The 23388-nt window shown below is 48.6% G+C and overlaps 1 protein-coding gene across 1 annotated transcript in view; it reads right to left on the bottom strand.

The window, feature by feature from the left end:
• Nucleotides 1-22988, bottom strand: part of CERK (ceramide kinase) — a 54544-nt gene extending 31556 nt beyond the window's left edge. The window contains exons 1-4 of the mRNA XM_081211686.1: nt 22780-22988; nt 8903-9016; nt 4785-4907; nt 3471-3596 (exon numbers count right to left, since the gene is read on the bottom strand). Coding sequence (XP_081067812.1) covers nt 3471-3596; nt 4785-4907; nt 8903-9016; nt 22780-22927 — 511 coding nt within the window. The 5' untranslated portion in view covers nt 22928-22988. The remainder of the gene's footprint in view (nt 1-3470; nt 3597-4784; nt 4908-8902; nt 9017-22779) is intronic.
• Nucleotides 22989-23388: the final 400 nt, after the last annotated feature.

The following is a 23388-nucleotide window of genomic DNA, read 5'->3' as shown; positions in this document are numbered from 1 at the left end:
CTGTTAAAATAACCTGCTGTTATTTTGAGAGTTCATCTAGCAGTGCATTATTATATTCTTATGGGTTATTTATTACTTTATTCAGTACAAGATCATTTAAAATGCAAGAGCTTTTCATGACCAGGTTGCGTGATCTTCGTTGCACGTTCTGTTGTTTCTTCTGCCTGCAAACCACCTTGTGTATAGCAATATAGGAAGCTGTTATGGAATGCAGGTATGGCTCATTCGTGAAACAGGGCAGGGCTGCAGTAATAATAATAATTTTTAATTATACCCCGCCCTCCCCAGCCAAGGCCGGGCTCAGGGCGGCTAACAAGCAATAATAAAAACAAGTTGAATGAATACAACTTAAAAACAAGATTAAAATACAACATTAAAATATTGAAACATTAAAATATTAAAATGCAGCCCCATCACAGGAGGAGAAAAGAAAAAGAAAAAAGAAAGAGGGGGGAGGGAATCAAATTGATTCCAAGCCAAAGGCCAGATGGAACAACTCTGTCTTACAGGCCCTGCGGAAAGAAATCAGATCCTGCAGGGCCCTGGACTCATGAGACAGAGCGTTCCACCAGGCCGGAGCCAGTGTTGAGAAGTCCCTGGCTCTGGTTGAAGCCAATCTAACTTCCTTAGGGCCTGGGACCACTAGGGTGTTGTTATTTATGGACCTTGAGGCTCTCCGTGGGGCATACCGGGAGAGGCGGTCCCGTAGGTACGAGGGTCCTAGGCCGTGAAGGGCTTTAAAGGTCAAAAGCAGCACCTTAAATCTGACCCTGGACTCCATCGGGAGCCAGTGCAGCTGGAAAAGCACTGGGTGAATATGCTCCCATGGCAGAGACCATGTGAGGAGCCTCACTGCTGCATTCTGCACCCGCTGGAGTTTCTGGGACAGCTTCAAGGGCAGCCCCGCGTAGAGCGAATTACAGTAGTCAAGCCTGGAGTAAACTCGCCTCCATAGGCAAACTGCAACCACAACGTACACTGCCACAATTGTGGCATGCCAGCTTCTTCACTTCTTGCTTGTATGATAGCATACCCCGCAACATTCTTCTGATGAAAATAGGGACGTCTTATTCCATAATGATACCGTATTGACCCGGATATAAGCTGCACTCTCAAATAAGCTGCAAAATTCAAGGGCTGCTCAGGGGAGGCTTGGGAGTGGGGGGTGGGCTGGGCAACTTTGCCCCACGCTTCCAGGCTGCTTCCTGGGTGGGGGGTGGGGGTGTCGCTCTCGTAAGGCCATGAATATAAGCCACACTTTAACTTTTCACAGTTGGGATTTGGGAAAAAATAGTACAGCTCATATTCAGCCCAGTATGGTAATTTTTATATTTATACCCCACACATCTTACTGGGCAGTTTCCAACATGTATATAAAAACATCATAAAACATTAAAAAAAAACACCCTTCCCTATACAGGATCGCTTTCAGACAGCTCGGGGCTCGGATAACTCCATACCCTCCAACATTTCTCCAATGAAAATAGGGACTTCCTAAGGAAAAGTGGGACATTCCGGGATCAAATCAGAAACCGAGATGGCTTCTCTAAATCAGAGACGTCCCTGGAAAATGGGGACACTTGGAGGGTCTGTGATAGAGCCTGGCTTGTAGAAATTTCACCAGATTTCTGCCAGCCCCGTGGCCTCAAACACTGTTTGCTATTCCCAGCTAGCAAATGCTTCCCTTTGGGACAACCACCCAAGTTTCCTATGGATAAAATAGACCGTTATTCCAGCAAAAGAAGGAAGCACATAATAGCTGGATAAAAAAAGGGGTAAGAAGCTACTACGTGGTCATCGGCCTCCTTGAAAGGAAAACAATAATCCTGTAATCTATATTCAGCGTGGATTTGGAAAATATCTACGCCAGTGCCAAATCTGAGGTGAACCCTGTACAAACAACATGGCTGCAAAATGCTTGGAGTTTTCACAGCACCTTTCTAAAAATACACACACATAGTAAATTGCCAGAAAGCCTTCCAGCAACATGCACAAAGGCCTGTCCCAATCTCTTAGGAGTCTTTCTCAGCATAGAATGACAATCTGAACTCGAGCAAGGCTGTGTACATTTAGGAAAGAGGGAAAGGGTCATTCTCTTGTTGACAACTGAAAAAGCGCATGCAAATGTTTTCAGGTGGAGTTTTCCTTTTGTGCTATGCATGCTTATTTGTTTATTTGAGGACTGAGAAAGCACTCTGCATCCAGAGAATTAAATGAGCACTGTGGAGCTTCCAGGGAGCTGCAAAACCTTGCAGCTGTTTCTCAACAAACGGGCATTTTGCACTACGATGCCCTGGGGGTTGACCTGAGACCCATGCCCAGAGGCTGGATGTGGAAATGCAGCTAGGATGTGGAATCTGCACCATGGTTTGTGCAATCAGAACCCCTGAAGGCAGTGAAGGTCCTGTGTGAGTGTCTGGAGGCAGTTGGAGGATGGATGGCGGCTAACAGATTAAGGTTGAATCCTGACAAGACAGAAGTACTGTTCTTGGGGGGACAGGAGGCAGGCAGGTGTGGAGGATTCCCTGGTCCTGAATGGGGTAACTGTGCCCCTGAAGGACCAGATGTGCAGCCTGGGAGTCAATCTGGACTCACAGCTGTCCATGGAGGCACAGGTCAAATCTGTGTCCAGGACAGCTGTTTACCAACTCCATCTGGTACACAGACTGAGACCCTATCTGTCTCGCCAGAGTGGTGCATGCTCTGGTTATCTCCCGCTTGGACTACTGCAACGCACTCTACATGGGGCTACCTTTGAAGGTGACCCGGAAACTACAACTAATCCAGAACGCGGCAGCTAGACTGGTGACTGGGAGCGGCCGCCGAGACCATATAACAGCGGTCTTGAAAGACCTACATTGGCTCCCAGTACGTTTCCGAGCACAATTCAAAGTGTTGGTGTTGACCTTTAAAGCCCTAAATGGCCTCGGTCCAGCGTCTCCACCCCCATCGTTCTACCCAGACACTGAGGTCCAGCACCGAGGGCCTTCTGGCGGTTCCCTCACTGCGAGAAGCCAAGTTACAGGGAACCAGGCAGAGGGCCTTCTCAGTAGTGGCGCCCTCCCTGTGGAACGCCCTCCCACCAGATGTCAAAGAGAACAACAACTACCAGACTTTTAGAAGACATCTGAAGGCAGCCCTGTTTAGGGAAGCTTTTAATGTTTGATGTATTACAGTATTTAAATATTTTTTTGGAAGCCACCCAAAGTGGCTGGGGTATAAATAATAAATTATTATTATTATTATTATTATTATTATTATTATTATTATTATTATTATTATTATTATTACTGGGTTGCATTACGGCACAACTTTCCCTACCGGAATCGAAAAACCCCTTTTGTAGGTTCAGCAGCAAACCTCTGTTGCGTAACAGCATTGACATGGAATTAAGTTAAAGGCAGTTCTTTCTAAAACATGCACGAGATGAAGGAATGCATTTTATAACAGACCATTTTTACATTACTCACCTATAACATCTGTTGAAATGGAGGCTAGGCTAAACAATGGAGCTACCTTTTGTTCATAGATCTTCTCTCCTTGTTTTTTCCCACCGTACGGATTAATATATACAAGCAAGTGCTTTGGTCTAGAGGCTGCCAAAGTGAAAAAGGATATACCAGTTAAAACTAAATAGTTTTTAGGATTATTCACTCCTAAATTCCTTCATGCGCATCAGCGGGTTGTTTTGTTGTTGTTGTTGTTTTTACAAAGCAATTTAGAGAACCAAGTTCATTGGAAATAATGATTCAATTGTAATAAACGCTATCATGACTGAACAGAGTCCCAAAAGATTCTCACATACTTTCAGTCATTTTTGGGGGGGGGGGCATTTTAAGCCCTATTCCAGCATTCTTTCCCTTTTTCAGTTTTTTAAAAAGGTGTTCAAGGAATAGGCCAGAAAATGGATAAGGGTGCATGATGTTTTTGGCAATATGTATAGTTAACTGAACTATAATTACTTTGGATAATTTTATCCCATTTTCCTCCATTAAATTCAAGGCAGCCAGGCTACTTCTTCTCCCCCCCCCTTTTTATTTATTTAATGCTTTATTAACCATAGTTACATCCATACATCAAAGACATTTCATAGTCTGTAAATCAAACTCATCAAGATAAAAATTCCATCCAAGAGGTACAGGATATACCTTCATAAATTTGACTACCCGTCCTTCTCAACATCTTTTCACTCTAGTAAACCTGTTGTCTAAATTTATCAGCAAAATCATAATAAAATATTAATATGCCTCTCTGTGTATTATATATCTGTTTTAACTCATTTAACCTTTATTTACAGAGCTTATTCAAAAGCTGCTACCAAATTCAGATTGCAACACTAATTTTTCAAGTAACTCTTTAGAGGTTTCCAGTTATCAATGAGCTCCTGTTTTTTCTTATCTTTAATCTTCTTCTCCTACACTTATGTCCCAGATGGTACTAGACTTCATGCATCAGCCCTGACCAATGGCCATGCTGGCCGAGGCTGCTGGAAGTTGGAATAATGTCACAGGAGAGGACCAGAGGTCCTCAATCCCTAGTCTACAACAGGGCCATGTTAACACTATACATTATTTCTCTGCTCTACAGTTCCCAAAATTCCCTGAAAGAGGGATTGATTGTTAAACCACTCTGGAAATTGGTAGCTCTAGGAGGCAAATGGCGGTTCCTAATGACTCTCAGCACCTGTAACAAACCGCTTGCCCCATTTTTTCGTTTGCTGTACTCTAGGATTTTGATCTCCATCCAAGGCAGCGGAGGAAACAAGTTGCGCATTGAGAACTTACTCTGCAAATCAAGTAATTCTCTGAGCGCATGCATCCACTGATTACACAGTTGCTCATTAACGCACCAGAAGGTCACGTCTTTGCACCGCCAGCGGTGATTATGTACTCTCTTCGCATAGTGCACTGCAAACAAACAAAAAAGGGTCATGTACACAGGAGGCAGAATTCCGTCTGAAGAGTCCTTTAAACGCGGGGCAAAATTAACTCCAGAAAACATAATGGAACTTAGTATTTATACAGAGGTTGGTAGGGTTCAAAGAACTCCGTGTGCATAATCTCATTAAAACGTACAACAACCCAATAAGATAGACTGGCATCGCTAGCCCTGTATTGCAGCTGGGAATTTGAGGCAGAAGAAAAAAGAAAAAAGAAGTCGTAGCCAGAAGTGGGCGGGGGCCTAATTTGACTAGCTCCACCCCAGTGTCACATGTTCCAAGTAGCCCCGCCCCATGTGATCTGGAACCCAGAGCAAGGACTCCCTCTCTGCAGACATTCACACTGTATACACAGAGACTTGGGGGTGGGGCTATTTGTTACGGCCCCACCCACTTATTAGACCAACGCATGAAACATAATTCTGAATGGGACGAGAGAGACCACCAAGTCAGTTATACGGCATAGATGAGATTTGACTTCCTAATCAACATTCCTGTCTTTCAGTTGGTATGTGCCAGTAGCTTCAAGATATGGGCACCAAAAATGGGGAAGGCATTCCAAATTAAACTTTAATTTTATAAAGCTGGCTGAAGGTTTTTCAGAAACAGCCTCCGACTTTCCAGATTTGGGGAAAAGAGACTGGAAAGTCAACTTTCACGCGTCACCTATCACTGCAAAGCGTGGAACTCCCCAAACTCAGCCCTCCAGATGTTTTGGGACTACAGTTCCCATCATCCCTGACCACTGGACTTGTTAGCTAGGGATCATGGGAGTTGTAGTCCCAAAACATCTGGAGGGCCAAGTTTGGGGATGCCTGTCCTATGCAAACAAAGTTATATGTAAGGATTCATTTCAAGGTACCCAGAATGTCTCATATTCCAACACTGTAAAAGGAAAACCCTCTATTTATTCAAAAGGTATTAAAAGGAATTAGAAACAAATCAAGTGCTTGCCCTTTCACCTCAGACAGGTAGGGCTTCTAATTTTTTTAAGGTTTATATTTTGAAGTCAAGTAGGTCTTCCTCTTCCTTTGGGGGGGAAAAAGAAGAAGACTCTGTTGTGAGGTAATAATTAATAATTACCATTTTTTAAAGTGCAGATACAAAGCAGAAAACCCTGACCATTTAATGGATTCAATAGGGGCAAGATTTAGCAGAACTTTAGGTTAAAAACAAACAAACACTTTGGGCATTTAAGCAATCAATAAACCCTTGGTTAAGTTTATAGCTATGACATCAATTTAAAAAACCTCTTATATATTATATGTACAGTGGTACCCCGCAAGACGAACGCCTCGCGAGACGAAAAACTCGCAAAACGAAAGGTTTTTTCGTTTTCGAGTTGCCTCGCAAGACGAATTTCCCTATGGGCTTGCTTCGCAAAACGAAGCTTGCCCCGGGGACAGCGGGTCTTCTCTTTTGAAGCAAGGGGCGGCCAGGAGATCGCTTCTCCCCACCGCCCCTTGCTTCAAAAGAGGTCCGGGGGCAGCGGGAGCGCTTCCCGCTGCCCCCAGACCTCTTTTGAAGCAAGGGGCGGTGGGGAGAAGCGATCTCCCCGTGCTCCGAAGCCGGGCGGGGGGGTGGGAACACCTGCCCCAGCCACCCCGCTTCGGAACGCTGCTCCGAAGCAGGGTGGGGGGGCGGGAGCACCTGCCCCAGCCGCCGGGCTTCGTAGCACTGCTGCGAAGCCGGGCGGGGGGTGGGAACACCTGCCCCAGCCACCCCGCTTCGGAACGCTGCTCTGAAGCGGGGTGGGGGGGCGGGAGCACCTGCCCCAGCCGCCCGGCTTCGTAGCGCTGCTGCGAAGCCGGGCGGGGGGTGGGAACACCTGCCCCAGCCCCCCACTTCGGAACGCTGCTGCGAAGCCGGGCGGGGGATGGGAACACCTGCCCCAGCCACCCCGCTTCGGAACGCTGCTCCGAAGCGGGGTGGGGGGGGCGGGAGCACCTGCCCCAGCCGCCCAGCTTCATAGCGCTGCTGCGAAGCCGGGCGGGGGGTGAGAACACCTGCCCCAGCCACCCCGCTTCGGAACGCTGCTCCGAAGCGGGGGCGGGAGCACCTGCCCCAGCCGCCCGGCTTTGTAGCGCTGCTGCGAAGCCGGGCGGGGGGTGGGAACACCTGCCCCAGCCGCCCCGCTTCGGAACGCTGCTCCGAAGCGGGGTGGGGGGGGCGGGAGCACCTGCCCCAGCCACCCCGCTTCGGAACGCTGCTCCGAAGCGGGGTGGGGGGCGGGAGCACCTGCCCCAGCCGCCCGGCTTCGTAGCGCTGCTGCGAAGCCGGGCGGGGGTGGGAACACCTGCCCCAGCCACCCCGCTTCGGAACGCTGCTCCGAAGCGGGGGGGGCGCGGGAGCACCTGCCCCAGCCGCCCGGCTTCGTAGCGCTGCTGCGAAGCCGGGCGGGGGGTGAGAACACCTGCCCCAGCCACCCCGCTTCGGAACGCTGCTCCGAAGCGGGGTGGGGGGGCGGGAGCACTTGCCCCAGCCGCCCGGCTTCGTAGCGCTGCTGCGAAGCCGGGCGGGGGGTGAGAACACCTGCCCCAGCCACCCCGCTTCGGAACGCTGCTCCGAAGCGGGGTGGGGGGGGGCGGGAGCACCTGCCCCAGCCGCCCGGCTTCGTAGCGCTGCTGCGAAGCCGGGCGGGGGGTGGGAATACCTGCCCCAGCCACCCCGCTTCGGAACGCTGCTCCGAAGCGGGGTGGGGGGGCGGGAGCACCTGCCCCAGCCACCCCGCTTCGGAACGCTGCTCCGAAGCGGGGTGGGGGGGCGGGAGCACCTGCCCCAGCCGCCCGGCTTCGTAGCGCTGCTGCGAAGCCGGGCGGGGGGTGGGAATACCTGCCCCAGCCACCCCGCTTCGGAACGCTGCTCCGAAGCGGGGTGGGGGGGCGGGAGCACCTGCCCCAGCCGCCCGGCTTCGTAGCGCTGCTGCGAAGCCAGGCGGGGGGTGGGAACACCTGCCCCAGCCACCCCGCTTCGGAACGCTGCTCCGAAGCGGGGTGGGGGGGGGCGGGAGCACCTGCCCCAGCCGCCGGGCTTCGTAGCGCTGCTGCGAAGCCGGGCGGGGGGGGTGGGAACACCTTCTGAAGGCGGGCGGGGGGCGAAAGTCTTTGTCCCCCCCCCCCGCCTGCCTTCCCAGGGGCTTTTAAATCGCCCCGGACAGCGGAGAAGTCCTCCGCTGTCCGGGGCGATTTTAAAATGCTGCCCGCCAGCATTTTAAGATCGCCCGGACAGCGGAGAAGTCCTCCGCTGTCCCAAGGTTTTTTAAAATGCTGGGGGTGAGAAGAAAAGCCCTTGTCCCCCCCCCCCAGCCTTCAGAAGAGGTCCGGGGACAGACTGTCCCCGGACCTGGTCTGAAGGCGGTTTCCCTAGGAACGCATTAATTGATTTTCAATGCATTCCTATGGGAAACCGTGCATCGCAAGACGAAAAAACCGCAAGACGAAGAGACTTGCGGAACGAATTAATTTCGTCTTGCGAGGCACCACTGTACATAAAATATGGAGCACATGTGAAAACATGCATCCTGTCGCTATTTCAAAGCACTTAATAATGCCCTATAATTTGAAGGTTGTGTGTGGTGAAAATTCACACACACTAAGTCCAGGCATATACCCTAGTGGGTCAAAAGACAAATTCAAAGCCATTTATTGCTTGCTTTCCTTTAATATACTCCCTAAAGGTCCATTTTCTATAAGATACGCAGAGGGGTATGGTAGTTAATGATGCTATTGTGTTCTGCAGTGGAAATCAGAGTAGTTTTGCGGCAATTTCTCCACTCAGAATCGAGGGTTGGTGAGGGTGGAATACAGATTATGTTATGCCAAGTGGTAACTTACTCCAAACGATTTCTTGGCGAGAAATCCAAGAAAGCAGATGAGTGGTAAGATTTCTTTCACTGCTTGGAAGAATATTGCAAACATTTAGCCAACAGGTATTTTAAAAAACAGTGCTGCCGTTGTGTTTTACCTGTGAATGCATGCGCCTTTGCCATTTTCTGCCATTTCCCACTATTAGATTGTTTCTTATCGATTTCTGTTTCCTCGACAGCAATAATCTCAGATATGGGCACGGCGCAGCTCTCTGTGAAAAAGAGATAGAGCAGTGTTGTGAGGAAGATTTACACAGCATCAGAGTCCTTCGGCTTCTGCTTCTAGAAGAAAATGCGAAAAATTAAGAGATACGATTTGACATGCAGGTATGAAGGCCGGACCAAAATGCAGTAATGGAAAGGTGTGCCATTTTATCGGGAGGTAACTACCATGAATATTCAGGATGCACTCTGAGAACAAAAGACTTTTAGAGAAGATGCTTGACAAGTCATAATGACAGCATTAAAAAGGTAAAGGGTGGCACTGTGGGTTAAACCACAGAGCCTGGGACTTGCCGATCAGAAGGTCAGCGGTTCGAATCCCTGTGACGGGGTGAGCTCCCGTTGCTCGGTGCCTGCTCCTGCCAACCTAGCAGTTCAAAAGCACATCTAAGTGCAAGTAGATAAATAGGTATCCCTCCAGCGGAAAGGTAAACGACATTTCTTTGCACTGCTCTGGTTCGCCAGAAGCGGCTTAGTCATGCTGTACGCCAGCTCCCTCGGCCAATAAAGCGAGATGAGCTCCGCAACCCCAGAGTTGGCCACGACTGTACCTAATGGTCATGGGTCCCTTTACCTTTTTAAAGGACCCCTGAGAGTTAAGTCCAGTCGCGAATGACTCTGGGGTTGCGGCACTCATCTCGCTTTACAGGCCAAGGGAGCCGATGTTTGTCCGCAGACAGTTTTTCCGGGTCATGTGGCCAGCATGACTAAGCCGTTTCTGGCCAAATCAGAGCAGCGCACAGAAACGCTGTTTACCTTCCTGCCAGAGTGGTACCTATTTATCTACTTGCACTTTGACGTGTTTTGTAACTAATAGGTTGGCAGGAGCTGGGGCAGAGCAACGAGGAGCTCACCCCGTCACGGGGATTCGAACCGCTGACCTTCCGATCGGCAAGCCCAAGGCTCAGTGGTTTACACCACAAATATGAGAGGCTACCTACTTTATACCAAGTTTGAGAATACAAGATGATTGTATTCTCTCTAACAAACCTTCATGGGCCCAGAGATCTTCAATGGAGGCCCCTCTCCTGGTCCCTCCACCCTCACAGTCCTCACACTTGGCGGGGACGGGGTTCAGGGCCTTTTCGGTGGCTGCTCCCAAACTGTAGAATTCCCTACCTAAAGAAATTAGGCTGGCTCCTGCTTGTTGTTCATCTTCTGGCAGGTGAAGACCTTATTCTAACAGGCTTTTAGAAACTTTTTTAAAGGAAAGTACTGGTGCTGTGATGCTGTTGTTGTAATAATAAATAAATAAATAAATAAATAAATAAATAAATATTTAGTATATGTGCTGTTTTCATTTTGTAAGTGTTTCATTCTGTTTTATGGGCTGTCTTTTCAATGTTTTTAGTTTCTTCTATTTTATCTGTAAGCTTATTCCTGGTCTGAGGAAAAGGTGAGTAGTAATAATAATAATAATAATAATAATAATAATAATAATAATAATAATAATAGTAATGATGATGATGATAATACAGTGGTACCTCGAGTGAAGTACTTAATTCATTCCGGAGGTCCGTTCTTAACCTGAAACTGTTCTTAACCTGAAGCACCACTTTAGCTAATGGGGCCTCCGGCTGCCACCGTGCCACCAGAGCACAATTTCTGTTCTCATCCTGAAGCAAAGTTCTTAACCTGAAGCACTATTTCTGGGTTAGCGGAGTCTGTAACCTGAAGCGTATGTAACCCGAGGTACCACTGTAATGTCATGCATCTGACTGTGCAAGTCCTCTAAGGCAGAAAGCAGGTCTTTCCCTTTATACAGATGTTTCCCTTCAAGCCAGATGAGGGAAAACCCTTTGCTTCCAAAATATTGTTACAAAGGTTGGGTGCCATCCCCAATCTGTGCCAAGATTCCAGCCACTCTGTGCCCCCTTTGAGTAGCAAGACATGGCAGAGACTGCCACAGCTTTAAGAAATATGATTTATTCACATATTTACACCAGGGAGGGAGGGAGCCCAGAACTTGCAACACAGTCAATTCAAGAGGGGATTGTTTCCCACCGCAGTGCAGCACTGGAGCTCGTCATTTCTCCCATCAACCAGTCTGCCAAAGATGGATCTCTGTCTTTTTCTCTCTCCTTTCTTCTTCCCAGCACACATTTCCTGTTACCTCTCCTATAAATCCCATCACCTGGGAAACCTCTGTTTGCCCAGGACCAAGGATTCCTTTCTGTCATGTTAACACCTCTATCCCAGGTGAGGCCCTAGCTTGGAAAGGAAGCTCAAAACTCCAAGTATAGGGTTGCCATATTTCAAAAAGTGAAAATCCCGACACAAAAGTGCATGGGCTGCCCTGCGTCCAGATTTTCCCAGACATTTCAGCGATTTCCACCCAGACGCTATTCACGAAGGCTGAATACCGGCTGTGTCTGGGAAATTCCAGATGCATGGCAACCCTATCAAATATTAACTCGATTCTGACGTTCATTCATTTACTGGGTTTAGGGCAGGAGTCAGAAAACTTTTTCAGCAGGGGGCTGGTACACTGTCCCTCAAACTTTGTGGGGTGCCAGACTATATTTGGGGGGTGGGGGGAAATGTACGGATTCCTATGCCCCACAAATAACCCAGAGATGCATTTTAAATATAAGGACACATTCTACTCATGTAAAAACAAGCTGATTCCCGGACTGTCCGCAGGCCGGATTTAGAAGACGATTGGGCCGCATCTGGCCTTAGTTTGCCTACCCATGATTTAGGGGGGGTCTTCCCTCCCAACCCATCAAATTCATAACAATATGTTTAATCGATTCCAAGGAACTCAGTGCAATTCTGCCTTCGATGCAAAGCGCATTATCAACAATAAATACTATATTTCCAAAAACGTGTTAGTCACATACTGCAATCCTGCTAACTGCAGCAACATGTAAAAGTAACACGTGATAAAACGAGCATCACTGATCACAAAAACTGGAACAGCAATCCAAAGTAAGAATTTGAAGTGCCTGAGGCTGATCCCTTAACGTATCTTTGGCAGGTCCACTAGATGGAGAGCAAGTTGACTCCAAAATCTACGTAACCCGCTCTGAGAAACTTGTAGAAATGTCAGAGCTTGGCGGGACAGACACACACAAATGATGATGATGATGATGAGGGACCACAAATTATTTGCGCTCAGCTATTCATTATCATTATAGCCTAGGGCTTGCCGATCAGAAGGTCGGCGGTTCAAATCCCCGCGACGAGATGAGCTCCCGTTGCTCGGTCCCTGCTCCTGCCAACCTAGCAGTTCGAAAGCACATCAAAGTGCAGGTAGATAAATAGGAACCGCTCTGGCGGGAAGGTAAACGGCGTTTCCGTGCGCTGCTCTGGTTCGCCAGAAGTGGCTCAGTCATGCTGGCCACACGACCCGGAAGCTGTACGCCGGCTCCCTCGGCCAATAAAGCGAGATGAGCGCCGCAACCCCAGAGTCGGCCACGACTGGACCTAATGGTCAGGGGTCCCTTTACCTTTATTCATTATCGTAATTATTATTCTATGCTTATGTCATGCCTAGGGCCAGCTCCTGGATTTCATCCACCACCAAGGGCCTTCTGGCGGTTCCCTCAATGCGAGAAGCGAAGTTACAGGGAACCAGGCAGAGGGCCTTTTCGGTGGTGGCACCCACCCTGTGGAACGCCCTCCCATCAGACGTCAAGGAGATAAACAACTATCTAACATTTAGAAGACAAATGAAGGCAGCCCTGTTTAGGGAAGTTTTTAATGTTTGAAGTTTTATCATGTTTTTAAAGTTTTGTTGGAAGCCGCCCAGAGTGGCTGGGGAAGCCCAGCCAGATGGGCAGGGTATAAATAAATAAATAAAATTCATTTATTGGGGGGAAAGGACAACACCCACAAAAGGATTTACAGTGGTACCTCGGGTTAAGTACTTAATTTGTTCCGGAGGTCCGTTCTTAACCTGAAACTGTTCTTAACCTGAAGCACCACTTTAGCTAATGGGGCCTCCCGCTGCCGCCACGCCGCCAGAGCACGATTCCTGTTCTCATCCTGAAGCAAAGTTCTTAACCCGAGGTACTATTTCTAGGTTAGCGGAGTCTGTAACCTGAAGCGTATGTAACCCGAGGTACCAATGTACTATAATCTCTACATTTCTAAATGAACCTAAAGGTAAAGGTAAAGGGACCCCGGACCATTAGGTCCAGTCGTGGCCGACTCATCTCGCTTTATTGGCCGAGGGAGCCGGCATACAGCTTCTGGGTCATGTGGCCAGCATGACCAAGCCGCTTCTGGCGAACCAAAGCAGCGCACGAAAACGCCGTTTACCTTCCCGCCAGAGCAGTACCTATTTATCTACTTGCACTTTGACGTGCTTTCGAACTGCTAGGTTGGCAGGAGCAGGGACCGAGCAATGGGAGCTCACCCTGTTGCGGGGATTCGAACCGCCGACCTTCTGATCGGCAAGCCCCAGCGGCACAGTGGTTTAACCCACAGCACCACCCGCGTCCCGCAAATGAACCTGGCGCCTAGCTAACTCTGAACACTGGGGGTGGAGGAAACTGTGGCCCTCCAGACGTGGCTGGACCGTTAACAACCTGGCCATCGGCTATGCAGACGATGGCTGATGGGAGATGGGAGTCTAACAACATCTGGAAGACCAGAGATTCCCCACCCCTGTCCAAGGGGTGGGGGGAAACTACAGACACTGATGTTTTTGGCAAGCCTGGTACTATTTAAGGCGGTTGGTGATGCCATGCCGTTCAATCTTACGTAAGTGTAAATCTCCCTATTACAAAAGGCCTTCATTCTTGACTTGACCTATTTTTCCCCCTTAACCTTTTTATTCTTGACTGACTGCATAGGGCTGTGTTGTGTTACAGGGCTTCCTGTTATGTAAGAGGCCAGTCTCACCAGACAGCTCATCATCTGATACTTCCCTTATGTATTAATCTTCCTCAGGTAAACAATGATTATTTTGGCAGGAGATCAAAGCATGCAGCAGTGCACTTTATTATTGCCGAAGACTTTTTTCTCTCGTTCCCAAAGCCTCGCATTGTCTCGCTTGTGGGTTCTTTGGTTGTCTTTCAATGTATTTTTGGTTGCAAAAGGAGAGCTTCCTGTTTCCTGCAATGGCCCGATCAGATGAAGATTGAGGAGTAGCGTTACAAATCTTTTAAAATGTTGAGTTAAATAGCTCCAGAAGTAGGTCAGGTTCTCAAGTTCATTAAGGAAGGCCATATTCAACAGTCCTGGCATTTCACCACTTATTGACACACAAAGCTTAAGGTGGATTTGAAAGTATTGATGTAAGATGAACAAGTGAAGCAGAGAGGTCTTCTACAGTTACCGTATTTTTCGCTCTATAACACGCACCCGACCATAACACGCACATAGTTTTTAGAGGAGGAAAACAAGAAAAAAAATATTCTAAACGAAACAGTGGATGTATGATTTTTGTGGTTCATGCTGTGGCCACAGACATGTGATCTGACGGTGAGTTTGGGGTAGCCCAATGCAAAAATCCTGAGGATCCATGTGGATCCATGCCTTGTAACCACATTTTAAGTGGGGAGGGAAGGAAAAGCACTCAAGGGACAAGGAACACGCATGGGGTGGGTGGAAAAGGATGCTGTTAATAATGCAGAAGAGGGGTATAAGAGGAGAAGGCTCCTCTCCCGCTTTGCTCCTTTAAAGCAAGCAGGCTCTCTGTCCCTCTCTCCTCCCCACTCAGCGGCTCTTCTCCCCCTTTGCTGTTTCAAAGCGAGCCACAGAGGAGGAAAGGAAGGGGAACCATGGATCCTCTGCTCACGACTGCAGCAGTTCCCCCCGCCACCCATAGGCATTCACTCCATAACACGCACAGACATTTCCCCTTACTTTCTAGGAGGAAAAAAGTGAGTGTTATGGTGCAAAAAATACGGTACTTGAAGAGGCCATATATTTATTTAAATAGAGAGGGAGGGAGGGACAGAAAACAAATGAAGAAGCCTGTTCTCTGGCTTTTAAGATCTTTTTATCTAACAGAATGCCAGTGGCATGTCAAAATTTTTCTCAATCCAGCCCCAATTTCCAGCCCTATCATTAGGCACAGTGAGATGATCACTTCAGGCAGCAGATCTTTGCTGGGCTGGGAAGGGCAGGTGGATAAAAATCAATGATTAAAAAAGAAATAAAAAATCAGATTTTAAAAATTTAAATCAGATTTTTTTTAATTTAAATTGGAACTTTTTGATTTAAATTGGATTTTTAAAATAAAATGCTTTTGGAGGATTTTTTTTCTAAAGATAGTTTTCTATTTAAGTTACATTATAGACCAAAGGCTATTCATCAGGAAATACAGATTTGTTTCAAGTTTTTCATGTGTGCTAAAAAATGTCTGGTGTTTTTATTTAAAAAAATTGTTTAACCACAATCCAAAGTTAACAAACATGGATACATATGCTATAATGTTATTGTTTTGGTTAAATAAATTGTTTAAATTGTTATTCAGGAAATGATTCTTCTTCTCCTTCCAATAAAGTACAGCAGGAAAGTTGTCCAAATATAAACAGATAGCTTATTAAACCTCACAATAATTTCATAATTATCTGTCTGCGTATTTCTAATAGCATAACCAAATCAGTAATTTTTGATGCAGCTGTAAAAACTACTCTGAAAATTTATTATTCCAAAAATCTTCATCTGGTTGCAAATAATAAGCTGATACCAGCAAGAATGATGGTTTTTGTAAAAAAAGGGGGGGGAAGGGGGGAGATTTACCGTATTTTTCTGTCTATAAAACGCCCCCATGTATTTTGGGAGACTCCGATTTAAGAAAATGGGGGGAGATGTATCTTTGTATAAGATGCCCCCTATTTTCTGACATTATTTTTTAGGGGGGAAACATAGTCTTATACACGGGAAAATATGGTAAATCAAGCCTTACTGACTAGTGATTTAAATCACATCCACCCTGGTTAGGAGGACCAGCAGAGAATCATAGAACTGTAGAGTTGGAAGGGACCCCAGCAGTCATCTAGTCCAGCCCACTGCAATGCCTCTATACGGTAATTTATGGACCTAATAGGTATCGAAAGCCATTTGCCCATGTTGCCATGCAACCAGCCCATGCAGAACGTAGGCACCCTATATATAGAAAGGAGCAAACCTGTGATATTTTAGGGAGCAGGCTAGCAGGAGGGGCCCATTACTTACATCATAGGAGCCTACACAACACAAAACACTGTTGCTGTGTGCAAGTTTTATTTTATTTGTTTTTTATCTTATATTTTGAAAATGTACATCCAGTGTTTTTTTCCCTTTAATTTTTTTTTTGGGGGGGTCCCAAGTGAGTGGGGCCCTAAGCTATAGTTTGTTTAAAGGTAAAGGGACTCCTGAACATTAGGTCCAGTCGTGGCCGACTCTGGGGTGCGGCGCTCATCTCGCTTTATTGGCCGAGGGAGCCAGCGTACAGCTTCCGGGTCATGTGGCCAGCATGACTAAGCCGCTTCTGGCGAACCAGAGCAGCGCACAAAAACACTGTTTACCTTCCCGCCGGAGCGGTACCTGTTTATCTACTTGCACTTTGACGTGCTTCCGAACTGCTAGGTTGGCAGGAGCAGGGACTGAGCAACGGGAGCTCACCCCATCGCGGGGATTCGAACCACCGACTTTCTGATCAGCAAGTCCTAGGCTCTGTGGTTTAGACCACAACGCCACCCGCGTCCCATAGCTTGTTTAGCTTATACGCTAAACAAGCTATGGGATGCAGGTTGCGCTGTGGTCTGAACCACAGAGTTTAACTTATACGTAAATCTGACACTGATGAGGAAGCAAGCTTTGGAGTACTGGGAGATCAAGTTTGCTTGAAATTCAAGGAGCTTCCATGAGAAGGGCTTAATCGGTCATAAACCAAGCGACCTAATCTGAGCGGCTCACCTAATCTGATCCTGGAAACAAGGGATGGATCCTGCAGAAAGGTGGGAGGCCAAAGAGACCTCAGCTTTAGTGGGCTGTGGGAGATGGTGAGAGAACTTCCAGCTTCAGGCTAAATCTGGATCGAGCCCCTGGCACTCTTCATAAACCAGTCCCTCTTCCCTGCTCGCTGCCTCCTCAGCAGGTAAAGCAGAATGCTCTGTTCCTGCTTGACAAGCCTGATTGGCATTGTATTTTGCTTTCTCAGCAGTACAGAAGCCAGCAGATCTGGCAAAGCAGGGACAGAACTCTTTGCTTCTCTGGTTGGCTATTATTTCCATACGATGCCATTGAGAAATGGAGCATGAAAGTCAAGGGAGCTGAATGGGGGTGTCACTATGTGGCCCTAATCCACTTTACTTGGAGGCAATGCAGCCTTGGTTGAGCCAAGTGGCCTGGGGGGAGGCACTCCTGCAAGAGAAATAACCAGTTGTCTTCAAATTGACTTGGGACTCCGGGAGAAGCCATGGATCGTATGAGATAGGCACAATTATTTATCCTTATATGACTTACTAAATATGTGCCTGTCCTGTTATTCAGTGAAGTCAGTTGCATAGCGGCTAATAATAATAATAATAACAATAATAATATATTTATATCCCGCCCTCCCCAGACGAAGCCGGGCTCAGAGCGGCTAACAACAATAAAAGTAACACAGTTTACATAAAATCACAATCAATTAATTGAAATACATTCTAAAATCAATTCATTCTAAAATCAATTCAGAATCAAATTAATGGCAACCATTGGGCTAGAGTTCTATGAGGATTACCAAAGGAGCGGGTCAGACTGTGCCTTGGCGAAAGGCCAGGCGGAAACAGCTCTGTCTTGCAGGCCCTGCAGAAAGATGTCAAGTCCTGCAGGGCCCTGGTCTCTTATGACAGCGCGTTCCACCAGATCAGGGGCACAGCCGAAAAAGCCCTGGCTCTGGTTGGGGCCAGCCTAACCTCCCTGTGGCCCGGAACCTCCAAGATGTTTTTGTTTGAAGATCGTAAGGTCCTCCATGGGATATACCAGGAGAGGCAGTCCCGTAGGTACGAGGGTCCTAAAATAATAACAATACAGCGGAACCTAGGTCTATGAACAGTCCTGTTCACGAACTATTCGGCAAACAAACTCTGCAAAACTGGAAGTAGGTGTTCCGGTTAGCAAACTTTGCCTCGGAAGCCGAACAGTGGAAGGGCACTGGTGGCGGGAGGCCCGAGTAGGGAAAGCATGCCTCGGTTTAAGAACGCTTTGGTTTAAGAACAGACTTCTGGAACGGATTAATTTCATAAACCGACGTACCACTGTACTAGAATACAAAACTGGAAAATACTGATGCAATAAAATAGGGCAGAGGAGTGGTTAATACCCAAAAACCATTCGAAGCAAATGTGTTTTTGCTGTGAAAAGGAAGCAGCTGCTCAGACTCCCCCCCCCAACCCAGAAAGGTGTGTCCATAGCATTGGGGCTGCAGCAGGAAAGGCTCTGCTCTTGGTACAGATGAAGAACACATTGACTTTGGTCTAACTCAGGCTTCCTCAACCTCGGCCCTCCAGAAGTTTTTGGCCTACAACTCCCATGATCCCTAGCTAGCAGGGCCAGTGGTCAGGGATGATGGGAATTGTAGCCTCAAAACATCTGGAGGGCCGAGGTTGAGGAAACCTGGTCTAACTGCAGCACAGAAGAAAGAGAGGTTGTTATGAAGCCAGAAGCCCTGAAAAGAGAGCTGTGATAGTAGCGGCCGGTGGGGAGGAGCTGTAAACTGAGGCAGCGCTGGGAGGCCAGGTTATGTTTTGTTGTTGTAAACTGCCTTGTGTATCGTAATCTAGAAAGGCACCACTGCCAGCCCTTCTTGCAAGCTGCTCCTGAGCTTCTGGGATGACAGGAAGATGGGAGGTGCAATGCCTGGCATGGCTAAGGCTGAGGGTGTGGGACTTTAAATGTGATGCAGGATTATTGCTGTGCGTGCCCTTGCAGAACAAACATACCTGAGTCACCCTGAAAGGATGGCCCAGATCTGTCCACAGTGCACTGCAAGAGAGTTAGGGAACAGCCAGATATACACTTACCCAGGTGTAAGGCCTATTTAACTAAATTATACTTATTTCTGAGTATGTCCAGTTTAACTGCAGGATCCGCTGCTTGATCCGAGTTCAGAGTTAAGGCCAAGGGTGAAAATAGTAGATGGGATTAGAGCTGCAGGAAGGAACTGAGGAGAAGGCTTCTGTGCTCTCCATATATTGTTGGACTACAAGTCCCATCATCCGTGCCCATTGGCCATGTTGCTGGAGCTGAGGTCAGCTGAGGTCCAGCAATGTCTTGAGGACCACAGGTTCCTTGTCGCTGATCTAGATGCGGGGTTGCTTATAATAATAGTAATAATAATAATAATAATAATAATAATAATAATAATAATAATAATTTAATATTTATACCCCACCCATCTGGCAGGGTTTCCCCAGCCACTCTGGGCGGCTTCCAACAGAACACTAAAATACAATAACCTATTAAACATTAAAAGCTTCCCTAAACAGGGCTGCCTTTAGATGCCTTCTAAAAGTTTTGTAGTTATTTTTCTCTTTGACATCTGGTGGGAGGGCGTTCCACAGGGCGGGTGCCACTACCGAGAAGGCCCTCTGCCTGGTTCTCTGTAACTTGGCTTCTCGTAGCGAGGGAACCACCAGAAGGCCCTCGGAGCTGGACCTCAGTGTCTGGGCTGAACGATGGGGGTGGAGACGCTCCTTCAGGTATACTGGACCGAGGCCGTTTAGGGCTTTAAAGGTCAGCACCAGCACTTTGAATTGTGCTTGGAAACGTACTGAGAACGAATGCCTGGTTTAAACAAGTTTGTACATAGGAACGTATGCCAGGTCAAAAACTGTATTTATTGTGTGGTCAAAAACTTTATTGTGCGAACAGGCTCTCAACAGTCTACCGTTCTGATGTGCAGCATGTAGACCTGACACTGAACTAGGCCAGGCCATTTTTTAAAAAGTTGACCTACTGTGATGGGCAAACAGGGACAATTAACTGCTTAAGACTGACAATCGTAAAAGAACTTTTACTAGCCATTGTCCAAACACCCTGTACGTAGCAGTGCAAATCTCTGTGTTCACTCTTAAAAAATAAAACTGCTAAGACTTTACAAATATTTAAAATACAAACATAGCCAACGGCAAAAAATAAAACGAAGCATGTGGCTTTCTTAGAAGGCTTGGGAGCTGTGGCCAGCCACTGAACTTGTAATAGCAGTTTTCAGAACCAGTGACGTCGTCAGCACATCTTTCATTCACACAGACTCTCCTCCCCGCATATCTGACTAGCAAATATTAAACAGGAATGTGAAACCTCTCAGGCTGTGATGCTGACAGATGATGCAAACACTAATGAGAAGAGAACGAAGTTTCTTGCACAGGCTCCTAAATAACAACAGCTTGGGAGAAGTCATGTCCCAACTTCAAGAGAAGTCTGAACTGGGCAGTGGAAGCCCAGCCATGAGGCAAGGTGAGTTAAGAAGACTGCCTCGGGCGGCAAGCTCCACGGGGCAGCAGATCCCAAAGTAGATCTTTATTCCCCACCTTGTTCCTGATGTCAATCTTCACTCATCGATACCCCCCTGGCAGGGAGGGGAGTGCCATTTTGTGGCTCGCCTCAAGTGGCCAAATATCTTGGGCCGGCCCTGCCTGATTCTGATTATCATGGGCCAGCAAACAAGACGGCTCTGTATGAGTTAAGTAGCTCAACCATTTTTCAGAGGTATCTGTATTGGGAATACAGTGGTACCTCAAGTTAAGTACTTAATTCGTTCCGGAGGTCGGTACTTAACCTGAAACTGTTCTTAACCTGAAGCACCACTTTAGCTTATGGGGCCTCCCACTGCCGCTGCGTTGTCGCTGCACGATTTCTGTTCTCATCCTGAAGCAAAGTTCTTAACCCGAGGTACTATTTCTGGGTTAGCGGAGTCTGTAACCTGAAGCGTATGTAACCTGAAGCGTATGTAACCCGCGGTACCACTGTACCCCTAAGCAAAGTTATTAAGTGATGCCGTATCTGCCTACCACCCAGGAAAGCTGGTGCACAGTGTTTCAAACCGGTTCGAACCAAAGCTGTTTCTCAGCGCTCTATGGCAGTAGCCTTCAGACCTGGGAACCCACTTGTGAACCATGCATATGGGGATTTCTTAATATTTCCCCCATATATTTCCCCACGACCAGTCCTGGGTTGCAACAATAGGCCATCTGAAGCCCTTGCCCTGCTCCCAACCATCCTCAGCGCTCCCCAACGGCCTTCAAAGTCTTGCCCAGCCTTGGGCCCTCCAGGTGTTCATGGACTACAACTCCCATCATCCCTGGCCACGCTTGGTAGGAAGGGTGGGAGGTTGTAGCCCAACAATGTCGGAGGACACAAGGCGATTGCCTTTTGGGTTGTGGTTTTTGGCGGCAGCACCTTGCCCAACTGAAGCCAACCCAGCGCCTGGCAGGACAGAGGCAGGGTATAAATGTAATTTAAAACAACAACAACTTAACAACCACAATCAACAACAACCAGTGTTTAACTGGGAAGGCCCAGAAGTCCCTCTGAAAGTCAACCGAGTTGTTGTTGTTGTTTTACCTAAGGGGGAAAGCGGCAATTCCTTGGTAGTGCTGGTGGGGGTGGGGGGTGGGATGGCACTCTGCACGTGGCTCAGAACCCTAACCCCAAAAACAACACAACAACAACAACCACTGTTTAACTTGGAAAAGGGTGAAAACTGGGAGGGCCCAGAAATTCCCCTGAAAGTGTTTTTTTTTTTTTTTTACCTAAGGGAGAAGTGGCAGTTCCTAGCTGGTGGTGGGATGGGAACGGCACTCTGCACATGGCTCGGAGCCCTGAATCCGAAAGCATCACCACCACTACAGCTTAACTTGAAAAGGGGAGGGAAGTGGCAGTATCCTGGAGGTGGGGAGGGAGGGGGCGACACTCTGCACATGGCCCGGAGCCCTGATTCCGAAAGCACCTTGACTTGAAAAGAGGGGAAACCGGCAGTGTCTTGAGCACCGGGAGGGAGAGAGCGGCACTCTGCATATGGCTCAGAACCCTGAAAAACACCCGAGGTTCTTTCTGTTGTTGTTGCCCTAAGGGGGAAAGTGGCAGTTCCTAGCTGGTGGTGGGCTGGCACTCTGCACATGGCTCAGAACCCTAACTCCAAAAACATCACAACAACAACCATTGGTTAACTTGAAAAGGGGTGAAAACTGGGAGGGCCCAGAAGTTCCTCTGAAAGTCACCCTTGTTGTTTTACGGAAGGGAGAAGTAGCAGCTCCTTAGTGGTGAATGACACTCTGCAATTGGCTCGGAGCCCTGAAAAACACCCGAGGCTTTTTTTGCCCTAAGGGAGAAAGTGGCAGTTCCTAGCTGGTGGTGGGCTGGGAGTGGCACTCTGCACATGGCCTGGAGCCTTGATTCTGAAAGCATCACCACCACCACAACCATAGCTTAACTTGAAAAGGGGAGGAAAGTGGCAGTGTCCTGGAGGTGGGGAGGGAGGGGGCGACACTCTGCACATGGCTCGGAGCCCTGATTCCGAAAGCACCTTGACTTGAAAAGAGGGGAAACCGGCAGTGTCTTGAGCACCGGCACTCTGCATATGGCTCAGAACCCTGAAAAACACCCGAGGTTCTTTCTGTTGTTGTTGCCCTAAGGGGGAAAGTGGCAGTTCCTAGCTGGTGGTGGGCTGGCAGCGGCACTCTGCACATGGCCTGGAGCCCTGATTGCGAAAGCGCCACCACGCCTTAACTTGAAAAGGGAAGAGGAAAGCAGCAGCGTCTTGGAGGTGAGGCGCCGGCACTCTGCACAAGGCTCGGAGCCCCCTTGCCCCCCCCCAAAGCGTCCTCACCTCTCCCCCCGCGCGGCTGCGGCTGCTCCGTCCACTCCAAGGCGCCTCTCTCCGGGTCCAGGGCGACCTCGCAGGCGCGCTGCCCCAGCACCAGCGAGGAGACCAGCCGGGTCCGCCGGCCAGCCGGAGGCGGGGACCTCTCGCCCATGGTGGCTCCGGTCCCCTTCAGCGGGGCTCCGGCAGCTGCCTCCGCCCGAGCGGCATCGCGGCTGACGGAGGGCGGCCCTCGCTCGCTGGCGCGGCCCGGCGAGGATGGCGAGGCTGCCTGGCGCCGCCGCCGCCGCTCAGTCCGCCTGCGCGCGCGCCTCTGCCCAGCCTGGCATTTTAGAATCTGTTATCCTTCAGAATTTTCGCAGGTCCCATCTCACGGAGCATGCGCGTGGGTAGCGGCGGCGAGGGAGGGGGGTGGGTTGGAGAAGGCGGGGGGGGGGATGTGAGTTCGCGCAAGCCCAGCGGCCGCCGATGAAGCCGCCGCCTCTTGCCCTCAACCTGAGTTGCCCTCACTTCTTCTTCTTTCCTTCGGTTGTTCGACGGCAGGAGGAGGAGGAAGAGGGAGGAGGAAGGCGAGTCTCGGGGTGGAGTGGGGAATCTTCGCAATGGGCCCGACGT

Source organism: Podarcis bocagei (genome assembly GCF_964188305.1).
Source record: "Podarcis bocagei genome assembly, chromosome: 10".
Taxonomy (NCBI): Eukaryota; Metazoa; Chordata; class Lepidosauria; order Squamata; family Lacertidae; genus Podarcis; species Podarcis bocagei.
This window is presented reverse-complemented; position numbering and strand designations above follow the sequence as displayed.